General features: G+C 35.3%; 1 protein-coding gene and 1 long non-coding RNA gene across 2 annotated transcripts; both read left to right on the top strand.

Moving 5' to 3' along the window:
• Nucleotides 5,106-6,950, top strand: LOC109831056 (protein decapping 5-like). Its single transcript, XM_020398393.1, has 4 exons — nt 5,106-5,138; nt 5,509-5,574; nt 6,046-6,243; nt 6,864-6,950. Exons 1-4 carry the CDS (start codon nt 5,106-5,108, stop codon nt 6,948-6,950), a joined length of 384 nt encoding a protein of 127 aa, XP_020253982.1.
• On the top strand, nt 7,415-7,779 carry LOC109829486. The gene is made up of 2 exons (XR_002244034.1): nt 7,415-7,544; nt 7,634-7,779. It is a non-coding gene; the product is annotated as an uncharacterized LOC109829486 (long non-coding RNA).

The following is a 14,875-nucleotide window of genomic DNA, read 5'->3' as shown; positions in this document are numbered from 1 at the left end:
TATATCATGAAAAAGTGTTAAACAGACACTCATAGCTTCCTCCACTATGACAGCAGAGTTTGTAGCTTGCTATGATGCATCAAATCATGGAATATGGTTGCGAAATTTATCACTAGATTGCGCATTTTAGAAAATGTGAAAAGACCACTAAGGTTATATTGTGATAATAAATCTGCAGTAATATATTCCAATAACAACATGAGCTCAATTAAGTCAAAACATATTGATATTAAGTTTCTGGTTGTGAAAGAAAGGGTACAGAGTGGACAGATATCCATAGAGCACATTGGGACAAACTCCATGATAGCAGATCATCTTACTAAGGGATTGCCACTCAAGGTCTTTCATGAGCACACCACTCATATGGGTGTGGTGATATTAGAGGATATTATGATTTAGTGGGAGTTTGTAATTTTTGGTGCTTTGTGTTTGGTTGTATTGTCTGATCAGAATAAAGTATTCAATTAAGACACTCTGTTACATTATGTTTGGTTTTGACCTCACTAAAGTAGGACCAGTTAAAAATAGACATGTACTAATCACATTGTATGTAATTTTTATGCTGCACATCCATGATTGAGCTATGTCGTTTGATTGTATTGGTATATATGACCATTGATGGGTAGAGTCATGATAAATGTGACGAAGGTCGCTTTAATCCTATATTGGTATAGTCAATGGACAAGATTGTTCGGAAATACCTTTACAGTGATAGCAATTTTGAGCTCATAAGGTTATACACACTTTAAGGAGTCATATGGTGCCCAAGTGGGAGATTGTTAGATTTAAATCTAATTAAATCTATTTGTGGGCACATATGATTAATCTATGTGTATTGCTATCCTTCAGGATAACCCACTAAAATGATCAATTAATTTAGGTTAATGGGTATTTAAATAAATTATGGGGTTATATGTGCAGATACCAGGTTGTAATTGTGATTTATTGAGGGGTGGGGTTATGGTCCCTAATCTAGGGTTAGCCACTCTCATTCTCTTATCCCCATCTAAAGAGATCCATAAGGGAGAAACCCTAAGATTAGAAGATCATCAAAACCCTAATCAGGTTTTACTCAATGGATTTAGGTATATGCTTCCGTACTTTTTGATTCTTGTTAATCTCTTTGAATTAATCATGACTTTATGATTTAGATCTCAAATTTTAGATCTAACACTTCCTTCTCTCCTCGAGCTACTACCAACCCTTGACTTATATAGAGAAGGGGGTAGCCGACACGGGAGAGAGGCTAGGGTTTCGAATGGTAGGAGCCGTCCTACAGGGAAGGGAGATGGGACTCTAAGCGGTAGCCATTTGAACACGAAGAATGGGAAGAGATTGAGTACCATCGGGTAGGAGAGGGGAATATAGGGGGCTAGGGCAAATGTAGTGGGGAATTGGGCTTTTAGGTAACAGGCCATCAACAGGCCTTTGGGCCAACTAATATCAACAATCTCCACCTTTGGCCCAAAGTAGTGCACAGAGAAAAACACGGAACTGCAGGACTCATCATCGCCAAACCATTACCTGTATGATCACAAAGAAGATACAAGCAATGAGAGAGAATACACAAAGTAAACTCAGATCACAAAGATCGGTGTAAGATAACCAAGCATATCAAGTCTACAAAGGACCGAACTCTACCAAACGGTCATCGAGTTCAAAGGAAAAATCACAAAGCTACTAATAAGCACAAAACAAGTTAATAGGCCACAAAGGCAACACACAAAGCAAAGGAAAATTACCCAAAATCAAAATTCAAGATTCTTTGACACGAGATAAATTTTTCAGCAAGCAAACACTTAGTACCCATGTCAGCAGGATTAAATTCTGAGGGAATTTTCTCTAACTTGACAATACGCTTTTCAACTATATCCCGAATGTAATGAAATCTAACATCAATATGTTTAGTTCTATCATGAAAAATAGGATTTTTGCAAAGTTGAATAGCAGATTGACTATCAGAAAATACAACCACATTTTTATCAAGAAAACCAATTTCAGATATAAGGCCCCTAAGCCAAATAGTTTCTTTAAAAGCCTCAGTGGTAGCAACATACTCAGATTCAGTAGTAGATAAAACAACAATGGATTGTAGTTGAGATTTCCAACTTATGCAAGAGCCACACAAAGTAAACATATAGGAAGTAGTAGATTTTCTATTATTTCTATCATTTGCATAATTGGAATCTACATAGCCAACTAGTTTGACACCTTCAGAACACTTAGAGAAGGTTAATCCTACATCCACAGAGGATTTCAAATATCTTAAAAGCCACTTCAAGGCATTCCAATGAGACATACCAGGGTTTGACATGTATCTATTCAAGCAACTAACCGCATATGCAATGTCAGGCCTAGTACTAACCATGAGATACATGACCGATCCTATAGCATTCGAATATGGCACCTTCTTCATATCATTTATTTCAGTTTTAGTCTTGGGGGACTATTCCTTACTTAACACGAAGTCGGAAGCAAGAGGCACATTCACAGATTTGGCATCAGACAGAGAGAATTTACTCAAAAAATTTTTAACATATGAACTTTGGTTTAAAACTAGCACTACAACAAAACTGTTTTTTTTATAGCGTTGAATGATAGCGTTTATATTGTAAGTGCTATAGATCGTATATGCCTTATTTTTTGATAGCGTTTGGAAATTTTTAAACGCCATGAATAATAGTAGGCAATTTTTTTGTTCCAACGGCTTGAAAACTTAAGCGCGAGACTGAAAATTAAAACAGGCTTCATTCGTCTCCTCCCTCCCCCCAATTTCATTGGTCCCGCCCCGAGAAAAAAAAACCCTAACCCCAAAAAATTCCGCTACCCTTAATCTGCTCCCTCAGACGCCCCACTCTCCCTCTCTCGTCTATCTCTCCTCTCAGATCTCTCTATCCGAGATCGACCCGATGGGAAGTACATCGAGAGGAGCTCGATGTACTTCATGGCGACGAGCTCATTTGTCTCCTTGTTCCTCATCAGCCTCGCCACCCCGAAGTTCCCCGATCCGATGTCCCGATCTTTACAGTTTTCTTGATTTTTTTCAAAATTTTCTGAGTTTTCTTGGGTTTTTTTTGGAGCAGATCTTAGCAAGAACCCTGTGGATGGATTCTCGGCTGGCTTGGTCGACGATACCAATATCTTCGAGTGGAGCGTCACGATCATTGGGCCGTCCGATACGCTATAGTGAGTGATTCCTTTCAGATTGCGATCTTTTCCGTTGAAATTCGATTGGATCTCGTGGTTTTGGCAATATAGGGTTGTTTGCTGACGATAAAGTTAGGGTTTTGGTTGAGTTGTTTGGATTCAAGCTGTTCCTTATCTGTTTTGATGTGTCTTTCCCTTTGAAAATGCTGATGAAAATGCTGCTAGATATTGAGGATGAGCCAGCGTGGCATTCTGCAGAGGCAGAGGATGAGGATGCAGAGGAGACGAGCAATTACAGTGTCAGACATGAGTGTTTGGATAGAATCTCAGTTGCATCGGAGTTACTGCCGGCTTATATTGCAGCTTCCGAGTGGCAGAAACATCATGCTGCTTTGATTACACTTGCACAGATTGCAGAAGGTTGTTCAAAGGTAACTGGGAGTTTAAATTGATTATTGATTGAGAACTTGGTGCTTTTTTGTAAACATAGTATATAGTTTATGCTGTGTCTGTTATGTAGGTCATGATTAAGAATTTGGAGCAAGTGGTGCACATGGTCTTGAACTCATTTCAAGATCCACATCCAAGAGTGAGATGGGCAGCGATTAATGTCATTGGACAGCTTTCTACGGATTTGGGTCCGGATTTGCAAGTGCAGTACCACCAGAGGGTGCTACCTGCTCATTGGACAGCTTTCTACGGATTTGGGTCCGGATTTGCAAGTGCAGTACCACCAGAGGGTGCTACCTGCTTTGGCATCTGCGATGGATGATTTCCAGAACGGTGCTACCTGCTTTGGCATCTGCGATGGATGATTTCCAGAACCCTCGTGTGTAGGCAAGTAAATTCATTTTGTTATGAAATCTTATGAAAAGATGTTTGTAATTACATTGTGAAACCATAGTTCTTTTCTGATTTATGCCAAAGAGCCCAATGAAATGGTTCATAGCTTTAACAATATTTTATCAAAAGCATAGATAAATTAGGATGACCCAAAATTAGAGGGAGAGACAATAAGACCCCTAGCATGAATTTAAATTGTCAATACTTTGGGTTATACAAATACAACTAACATCACATATTTCATTTCAGTTTATAAAGTGAGCTATAACATGTCCTAGTTTAAATGCACATATTTATGAAATGATGTCTTCTTCCTTATCAATCTTTTTTTAAATGCAGGAAACATCTCATGAAGAATAAGCATGTGAGTTAATACTGCTATTTATTAATATTAAATAATTACTACTCCAGATTGCATTAGTTGACTTTCCTTCATAATAGAAAAACTTTAGGGAGAGGAAGCATGAATTCCAAAACTTTGTTACAAAGATAATCATTCTGGATTCCATGCTTTAATGGAGGAATTTATGGTTCTTCAAATCCAAGTTCAGGCTAAACCTTTTGGGAGTTTATGCCTTGCTTAAACAAAGAATTCCACGATCCAAGAATGACTTTATTCATCAAATTCAAGTTGATCTGGATCAAGTATTAACGAGGTCCAAGTTATATTTTTCTCACAATCCATAAGCATTCTCTTCTAATTTAGTTTTTAACATCAAATTTCTGAAGATTTCATTTTTAAAGTAGATATGATGAGATACGAGTTTAGTGGTTTATAGAAAGGTCAAGAAAGCCTTTTACACAAGTTATTTTCTGGAATTTGGAAATATTACTATATTAGAGTAACAAAACAATGAGGGAGGCCATGATTTAGATTCATCCTTGTTGTGCCATATCTTAAGTCATGCTATCTTGATCAATATGAAGCAGAATTTTCATTAGATCTGCTATAACATAGTGAACTAATTTCACCTTTCCGAACATCTCTTGTAGCTATGAAACCTAGGAGGAAGATATTTAATATGACAAGTGAAAAAAGAATAGCCATTATGATACTTGTATATTGGTTCATGGATCATTTATTTGTTTCATTATCTTAAATTGTTAAGCATGCCATGGAGCAGACTGACTTGCTATCTTCATTTAAAGTCAGTGGTGTTAATTCTTAAACATTAAGCTATACCTATTTTCTCATTCATTAATATCAAATTCTATGTTAATGACTTTACTCTAATCAATTCTTTAACTTTTTTATATCTGAAAGTTCACAAAAAAATTCTTCAACAAAGTTATCTTTATTGAAATTTTCAAGTAATTTACATTTTTATACAATATATGATAAACACCACTCTTTATTGAGTGCCATTTTGATAGGAAATGGCTTAGATCATTATGGTGCTTTATTAGAGAATTTCTAACTCCATGATTATATCCTACATATGTCTGTTCCAAAGTTAATGGTGTGGGTCGAAAATTTTGTGCATGTTCATGGTTTTGATGTTTGTCCGTTATTTGCAGCCAAATGGAGCTCTCATGCACATACATCACTTCAATAGGGGGCGTGGAAAAGGAAGAGGAAATGGGGTAATGGTCCTCCTAACCTTATTTTGCTGTAATACGATCTTAGAAATAAAAACTGACACATGACAAGATGTGGAAAAGTTGATAAAAACTTGCATGTATTTTTCATAGCTGAAGGAAAGCACTAAATCAATACATTACTTGGCTGATAAATCCTTTTGTCTATTCTGTTCAACGTTTGGGTAAAACCTTCATATATTTCCTGCTTATATACATTCTTATCCTTTTTCTTTTGCTCGTCCTAGTAATTAACACTTTCAGCTATGATGCAAATCATCTATAGAGTATATACTAACATGAGACATGCAGAATGGTTATGTATCAATACTTCCAATATTCTGAGATTCATCTTTCATGTATTCGCATATTATCCACAAGTACAAACCCCTTCATTGTTACCAGAAGGAAATTGAATTCTGCTTTTATGCAGCCATTAAGTGTGCAATGGGTCTTTGATTTCTGTACATTTTGCAGTATCCGTGTCCTCTAACCAAATTTACTGAAGAATTTGACTTCATGGCAATGAATGAGAAATTCAACAAGGATGAAGTGTGGGGCCATCTCGGTAAAAGCAAATACGTGACACATGACAGTGAAGGAGGTGAAAATGACGACGAATTTGATGATAATCTGGAGGAAGAAGATGCTGAAACTGATAAACATGAGATCAAGGTAAGTAGTTCTCCATATTGTAACATTGTCATATTGGTCTTTATTACTATTTTCTAGTCTTTGGACAATTGTGGAGGTTATCCTTTTATCCCTTGTTGAATTAGGCTTAGGGAGGTATTTGCACCTGTTAATTCTTCTATGCTGTATGGGAACACCTTGATGCAAACTTTTGGTGAGACTTATTTGAATGGTTTTAGAAGGTTGGTCCTTTACTACCCCGTTTGGACTTGTGCTTCATAGACAAACCTATATTTTGATGGGAAGGAGGCATAGAGGATGATCGTGGTTATCAGAATATCAAAATACAATTACGCGTGCACATTTACAGACATACAAAAAAGCTCAACTATAAGTAGCAGACTACCTTTATATATTGTATGTATATCTACATGATATACTGGATACAATTTACCACCTCGTTTAGCAAAATGAACTAGCAAAACATTGTAGTGAGATTCACCTAGTCTGATGTGAGATTTCACCAGTATATCTGTATCTTTGTTGCTCATTTAGCAAATAAACTGTCACCTTATATCCATAGTTTCCTGTGTGCGCACACACGAATGTCAGTTTCTCCTACTGTTCAAATACTCATCAGTTTCTTTATTTCCTCTATGAAGCCTGTCTATGTGAAGGATGACTTCTTCGACACCCTGTCCAGCAACACCCTTGAACGGGATTCGCAAGGCAGGAGAATTTTTTTGTGAACTTTCAGATATAAAAAAGTTAAATAATTGATTAGAGTAAAGTCATTAACATAGAATTTGATATTAATGAATGAGAAAATAGGTATAGCTTAATGTTTAAGAATTAACACCACTGGCTTTAAATGAAGATAGCAAGTCAGTCTGCTCCATGGCATGCTTAACAATTTAAGATAATGAAACAAATAGATGATCCATGAACCAATACACAAGTATCATAATGGCTATTCTTTTTTCACTTGTCATATTAAATATCTTCCTCCTAGGTTTCATAGCTACAAGAGATGTTCGGAAAGGTGAAATTAGCTCACTATGTTATAGCAGATCTAATGAAAATTCTGCTTCATATTGTTCTCGGTACATGTGCATCAATCATTTATTTGCATCAGGCACTCGATAAACCGATAAGGTATTCTTTGTAGAACTTAATTTCATAATTCATGAGAGCTTAATTAATGATAGTTTAATTGGAGTACCTACTTCTTCTAGGTGGAGAATTATGCGAGGGATGTGAATGCCATGGAAGGCCTTACGCAAGTCAGTCAAGAAGCTCCCCAAGATGGACCAGTTACAAAGTTGTTATGCTTTGAAAAGCTGGTAAGTTATACATCTTGCAATCGTGTGTTTTTACTTTGTCATGTTTGTTATAGTTGTAATTTTGGTGTTGTTAATTTCTGTTTTTGCAGCAGTACTAGTACTCAATTTCTGAAGATGATGAGCCTCCCAAGTCATATGTAATGCAACGAAGTTAGTTTTTGTTGTTCTGTGTACTATGGTTAATTTCTTGTACTCCATGTTGGATTATCCAAAGACTAGTATTTGTTTTTTGGCACATTTGTATTGACTCTTCTTGTATGCTACAACTTGGTTATGTATCAGTTTGAACGTTTAAATGAAATATTTGCTTTTATGGTTCTCACAATTGGAAGTTATTTCTAGTTCAACCTCAAAGGTTTATAGGCACAACTGAAATGCTATAAAAAGTGAAAACAATTACTGAAATGCTATTAAAAGAAGAAAGACAACATTCACTGAAACGCCATTGTAGTAACTCAAACGCTATCAAATGTAAGTTAATAGCAATGTTGAAATGCTATGAATGAAAACTAACTAATAGCGTTTTTCAACCGCTATGAAAGATATTTGTCATAGCAATATAGAAACGCTATTGAATACTCTTTTATAGCTACATAAAAATGCTATGGTTGGAAACTTTTTGATAGCGTTTGGGAAAACGCTATGTAAAGCCACAGACCTACGATAGCGGGTTCTGACACAGCGTTGATTAAAACGCTATGAAATAATACCATAGCGTTTTTCGACCGCTATGGTAGATTTCAGGTGTTATAGTGTAGAGTAGATTTGTTTTTATCCCTAATAATATTCATGCCTAGGATTCTTTTAGCATCACCTAAGTCTTTCATGTCAAAATTTTCACAAATACATTTTTGAACATGTTAAATAGACTTCAAACAATTACTAACAATAAACATGTCATTCACATAAATTATAAGAAAAACAAACACATAGTCTATATTCTTATACATGCAATGATCAGCAGAACTCCTTTTAAACTTTAAGGATTGCATGCATTTATCAAATCTAATATTCATTGTATAGGTGATTGTTTTAAACCATACAAAGCTTTTTTTAACAAACACACATGATCAGGTAATTTAGGGTCCACAAAGCCCTTAGGTTGGTACATATAAATATTTTTATCAAGATCACCATGCAAGAAAGAAGTAGTTACATCCATTTGTTTTAATTCCCAATTAAAATTAGCAACTAAATCAAGCATAATTCTAACAGTAGTGAATTTGATAACAGGAGCAAAAATTTTAGCATAATCAATTTCCTCCTTTTGAGTAAATCCCTTAGCTACTAACCTAGCCTTAAACCTAACACTTTCAGATTCTTGTTTCACCTTAAACAACAACTTACAATCTACTACAGAACAACTAGTAGGTTTAGGAATAAGTTTCCATGTTTGGTTAATTCATAGGGATTCCATCTCACTCTTCATAGCACTAATCCATTCTTCAGAATATTTTAAGCTTAATGCTTCTCTATAAGTCTTAGGTTCATTGCACTCAATGGATTCAAATACATTAAAGGCAAACTCAGACATATTACAATCAATCAAATTGCAATCTCTATATCTTTCAGGTTTCCTAATGGTTCTTTTATTTCTATCCATAGTGAGTTGATAATCATTTAAATCATGCATGTTATCTGTTTCATGCATATCATGCTCCACCTCATTAGGAACAATCTCATCTTAATTTTCAATAATTATATCATTTAATTTTTCTTCAGGAGGTGATTTGGGTTGATTAATAATAGGCATTTGCTCTACCTCATTTGGAGCATCATTTTCAGGAATAGGAACATGTAAAGGTAAACAAGAAAATTTATTTTTCTTAAAACAACATCTCTGCTTATCACTACCTTAAACCCCGGTTCACTCTTATTCCAAAGCCTATAACATTTTATCCCTTCAGGGTATCCTAAGAAAACATATTTCTTAGATCTAGGTTCTAACTTATCAATCTTTTGATGCACATAGCCAGCACACTCGAAAATTCTAAATTATTTAAATCAAGAGGTTTGCCCGTGAACACAAATTCAGGGCATTTCCCTCCTAAGGGAACAGAAGGAGACCTATTAATCAAATAAGCCGCAGTACAACCAGCTTCTCCGCAGAACTTCTTGGAGAGCCCAGATGTGGCCAACATAACCCTCACCCTCTCTAAGAGAGTTATATTCATTCTTTCAGCAACCCCATTCTGTTGCCTTTTAATACCCCAAGTAGTACACAAATCTTTCAATTGTTTGTTACAAAACTCAAGACCATTGTTTGTCCTAAGAGTTTTAATTTTCTTTCCCGTTTGGTTTTCAATCATAATTTTCTAGTTTTTAAATTTATCAAAAACTTTAGATTTTTGTTTCATGAGTAAAATCCAAACTTTCCTAGAATAATCATCAATTATGGAAAGAAAATATTGGTTCCCTGCATGCGTAGGCATACTAGAGGGACCCCACACATCAGCATGCAAATATTAAAGTACATTAGTGCACGTAGACTGATTAGGAAAGGAAGAAGTAGGAAAACTAACCCTATGTTGTTTTCCTAGCACACAAGATTCACAGAAGGGGATGGGGGATATTTTATCACTGCCAAAATGACCTCCTTTATGCAAAATTTTTAATCATTTATTACTCATGTGACCTAATCTATTATGCCATAAAAAAGATTTATCACCTATCACAGAGTTAACAGAATCAAGCACAGGTTCAGCATGACAAACATATAAATTATTTTATTTTTCAACAGTAAAAATAACAAGAGACCCTTTCTGAATTTTCATAACCCTTTTACCCCATTTTCCCTCTAAACCATCATTTTCTAGAGATGCACAAGAAATCAAGTTATAATGTAAATCAGGAACATGCCTAACATCCTTCAAAGTAAACACAGAACCAGAAGAAAACCTAAGGCATACAGTTCCTAAAACATTTATCAGTGTTTTCTTTCCACTGCAGTCAAGCACTATCTTTGTTGAAAATTACAGTAATTGTTGAAAATTACAGTTAAGCTCTGGCTTTGTTAAAAAAAATTCACATCACCAATTCCTAAAACATTGCATTTCTTTTTATTTGCCATTGACACAAAGCCATTCTCTATTTTCTTGTAGTTTGAAAATAAGTTTTTAAAAGGAGTCATATGAAAAGTACAACCAGATTCTACCAGCCAATCTGATTTACACAAAGGATCAGATAACACAAAGTTCAAATATGCATAATCACACAGATTATTAATCATGGAAATTTCACCCATTTTTCCCTCACAGACAGCCATATTAGCATGATCATTTTGCTGATTTTTCTTAGGCTTAGGACAATCTCTAATAAAGTGACTAGTTTCATGACAGTTATAGCATTTTTTAACTTTAAACCTAGACTTAGATCTACCCCTTCCATTTTCAAATTTTTTTCTACTTGATTCCCCATTACTAGCATTCTTTTGGTTATTAGACCTATTCTGAGGCCTACCCCTCACATGCATAACCTCACCAGAATTTTTATTTCCCCCATAGTGTTTTAAATCTAATTCCTTACGCTTAAGACCATTTATCACAATGTCAAGAGTAACCTCATCTCTACCATATTTAATAGCAGATTTTACATCACTATATGAGTCAGGAATAGCATTTAGAAGGGCAATAGGAGTATAGTCGTCTATATGTTTATCACCAGTTAACTTAATATCTGAAATAAGTTTTGTAAAAACATCTAGGTTCTCCACAATATCCTTAGACATATTCAATCTAAATTTGAAAAATTTTTCAAACAAAAACATTTTACTAAGCAAAGAGGTTTCAGTATAGAGTTTTTCAAGTTTATCCTAAAGGGTTTTAGCAGATTCCATAATTCTAACTTTTCTTAACACAGAATCAGATAAGTTCAAATAAATTATGGAACAAGCATTTCGTTCATTTCAGCCTTTTTTTCTTCAGTGTCAGAAGTCAAATAAGTCTGACCAACAGCCCTAAAAGACTTCTGTTGAATTAAAATGCATTTTATTTTTTGTTTCCAAATGCTAAAATCAGATTTTCCGTTGAATGTAGTCATACCATATTGAACCATACCATATTGATTAGTAGCAGACATTTTTTCCCACAGAATAAACACACAATTTTTCAAGAAAGAAAATAAAATACAAATGTAGCTGATTTTTTTTTTCAAATTTGCAAAGCAACTAGCACAAAAAAAGAGAATAACGATGAGCACAAAGCTCGGGTTCAGACCCTCTGTTCTTTCGCACGAGCACAAGCAAATTTTAATTTCAGCACTTAATCGCAACGGAAATAAAAAACCAACAAGTAAACGAATACAGATTTGCATATATAGACAGGAAAAAAGAAAAAAATTTCTTAAGCGAAATCAGAATATTTGACTTGAGCGAAATCAGATTTCGGGAAAGAAATTTTTTTTTGATAAAAGTTGGGTTTTTCGTCGATATACTTGAGCGAAACCCTAGGAGAGGGTTTCGACCTTACCCACTTGCTCGGCAGTCCGACCGTGGTCCAGCAGCAATCTGATTTCGACGGTCGGGCGGTGATCCAGCGGCAACGACTCAACGTGGCTCTGATACCACTGTTATGGATCATCGTCGATGTTTGGCTCAGAAGCCTGCTCAATTAGTTCATGTTCTTCTCTCACAATGCACCACCAAGAACACAAATGGGAGCCCACTGATCTTCGGCTTAAATCACTCACAAAGAGAAAAGGGATCGCACAAAGGGGTGAGAGCACAGAGCTCACAGGAGAACAAAGCTCATAGAAGAGAGGAGAGGATCGCACACAGTAGAGGAGCTCAAAGCTCAATTTCTCATCACTATCTCTTCTTCCTTCTCTCCTCGAGCTACTACCAACCCTTGACTTATATAGAGAAGGGGGCAGCAGACATAGGAGAGAGGCTAGAGTTTCGAATGGTAGGAGCCATCCTACAGGGATGGGAGATGGGACTCCAAGCGTCGGCCATCAGAACATGAAGAATGGGAAGGGATTGAGTACCATCGGGTAGGAGAGAGGAATAGAGAGGGCTAAGGCAAATATAGTGGGGAACTGGGCTTTTAGGTAATAGGCCATCAACAAGTCTTTGGGCCAACTAATATCAACAAATCGTTTTCTGCGTTTTTCTGTGCTATTTTATTACAGGACTAAAGTTCTTCATCTAATTTATTGTGCTTTATTTGTTCATCAGGGATTTGTTTAATATTCTTGGCTGGTTGAAAATTTTTAAAACTACAGATTCTTTCTGTATTGGCTGCTTCCATTTTGATATGCGCAAAATTCAAGGGAGAACGAGAGTGATTTGCAATATTCACGTCATCTGGTCTTTTCATCAAGCAAATTTTTTTACCTAGGACGAATGTTGTAGTGTTTAGCCTGGACAATTGTTTGTAGTTTAGCTTACAAACTCCCACTCTTCAAATGCTTTCGTTATTGGATTAAGTTTCTTCTTCGTTTGGCATCTTGATGATTTTATCTGAATCCATTCGTTCTTGCTTTCTTTTGGTTTAGCTTCCCTTTATTTTTAATTTGTTTCACTTTTCTAGAGAAAATTCTTTGGAGTGATTTCTATTCTACTTGCTGCTCAGCTCTACTTTTTATACTTCTTAGAAAGTTTACTTGATAAGCTTATGGTTAATGGATCTAAAAGTTCGGACAATTCAAATTAATAATTCAATAGTCAGTAAGCAATTTTAGAATATAAAAGAATTCATTTATTTGGTTGAATGTTTAGGTGATACTCAATAAAAATATAACCGAGCAACACAAATATCCAGGCACCTTCGAAAACTTTCAAAGTTCAATTCATAACTGGAGAACCAACATTTTTCTTGGCGTTAAAATTTCAAAGTTCAATATCAGATAACATGAGGAGAATGAATGTAAATTTATTAAAATAAATAAAAACTACCAAGCTTACCTTTTATTTTGGGGCATTTTGGATTAGAATTGCAATTATGTATGTTGAGTATCAAAGATTAAACAAATATGAAAGATGAGTGCATGAGAAAAAAATGAGTGAATGAGAAGAGAATAAAGAAAGTTAGCAAGAGAAAAAACGCATAAACTATGCATAAACGAGAATGAGTATTTAATATGTGTTTTTCTCTTTTTTATTACTGTTACAATCTAATTAATTATAGAAATAAAATATAAAAAGTTACAATTAAACGCTTATTAGTGTTCTTTTCCAAAGATAAAAATAATTATAGATAATTATAGCAATAAATGATCAATTAAAGATAATTTAGAATCCTAACAATAGTCAACTTTTTATATATTTTTTGAGGGCCCCAATAAAATAGGGGCCCTAGGTATATGCCTTAGTAGCCTATGCCTATGCCTTCAGCCGGCCCTGATGGTGATAGATTTTTGGAGTTACTTAGAGATGGTTGAGGTAGTAGGACATAAGCATCATCCTAATCGCTCATTGGTATTGAATATCTAAACAAATTTATATTTTCTTTTACCTGTACCCTTTAAGTAAGCTATGTAGTAAGAGATAACAGTAGGAAGCTTAAGTGGGCTGTTCTTCTTTTATCATCAATATTACTCATCATTCATTCATATAGGGGGAACATGCCATATATAGAATCTGAAAACAACCTGATGTGATATTCGCCTAAATTAACTGTAACACGTTACTACCCCAAGTATCATTTTGGAGAGTCGATTAGTTTTGTTAAAGAATTAATTGCACTTAAATGTACCCTATAGTCGATATGTTTGAGAAAGTGTTTGATATCGTGAAAGAAGGTTGAGATCTTGATTACAGGTTTATCGGCCACAAGTGAGCAGATAGTCATTAGGTTTGTGAGAAAGTGTCCCGTGATATGCCAATCCCACTAACAGCGCGCCAAGGAGATATTAACCTTGAGCTAGTGGAGAAAACCGTATATCCAATAATCTCCACTAATATTGTGGATTGGTTGCACTTGATATATTCTCGTTTGTGTGCCAATTTGTCGTTGCTAAACACAGTTAATGAAGCAGGAGCTAATGGTCATATATTTTATTAAATAATTGCACTTAAATGTACCCTATAGTCGATATGTTTGAGAAAGTGTTTGATATCGTGAAAGAAGGTTGAGATCTTGATTACAGGTTTATCGGCCACAAGTGAGCAGATAGTCATTAGGTTTGTGAGAAAGTGTCCCGTGATATGCCAATCCCACTAACAGCGCGCCAAGGAGATATTAACCTTGAGCTAGTGGAGAAAACCGTATATCCAATAATCTCCACTAATATTGTGGATTGGTTGCACTTGATATATTCTCGTTTGTGTGCCAATTTGTCGTTGCTAAACACAGTTAATGAAGCAGGAGCTAATGGTCATATATTTTATTAAA

The sequence above is a fragment of the Asparagus officinalis genome, chromosome 2, assembly GCF_001876935.1.
Source record: "Asparagus officinalis chromosome 2, Aspof.V1, whole genome shotgun sequence".
Taxonomy (NCBI): domain Eukaryota; kingdom Viridiplantae; phylum Streptophyta; class Magnoliopsida; order Asparagales; family Asparagaceae; genus Asparagus; species Asparagus officinalis.
Note: the sequence above shows the minus strand (reverse complement) of the source record. Positions and strands in the feature narration are given on the sequence as shown.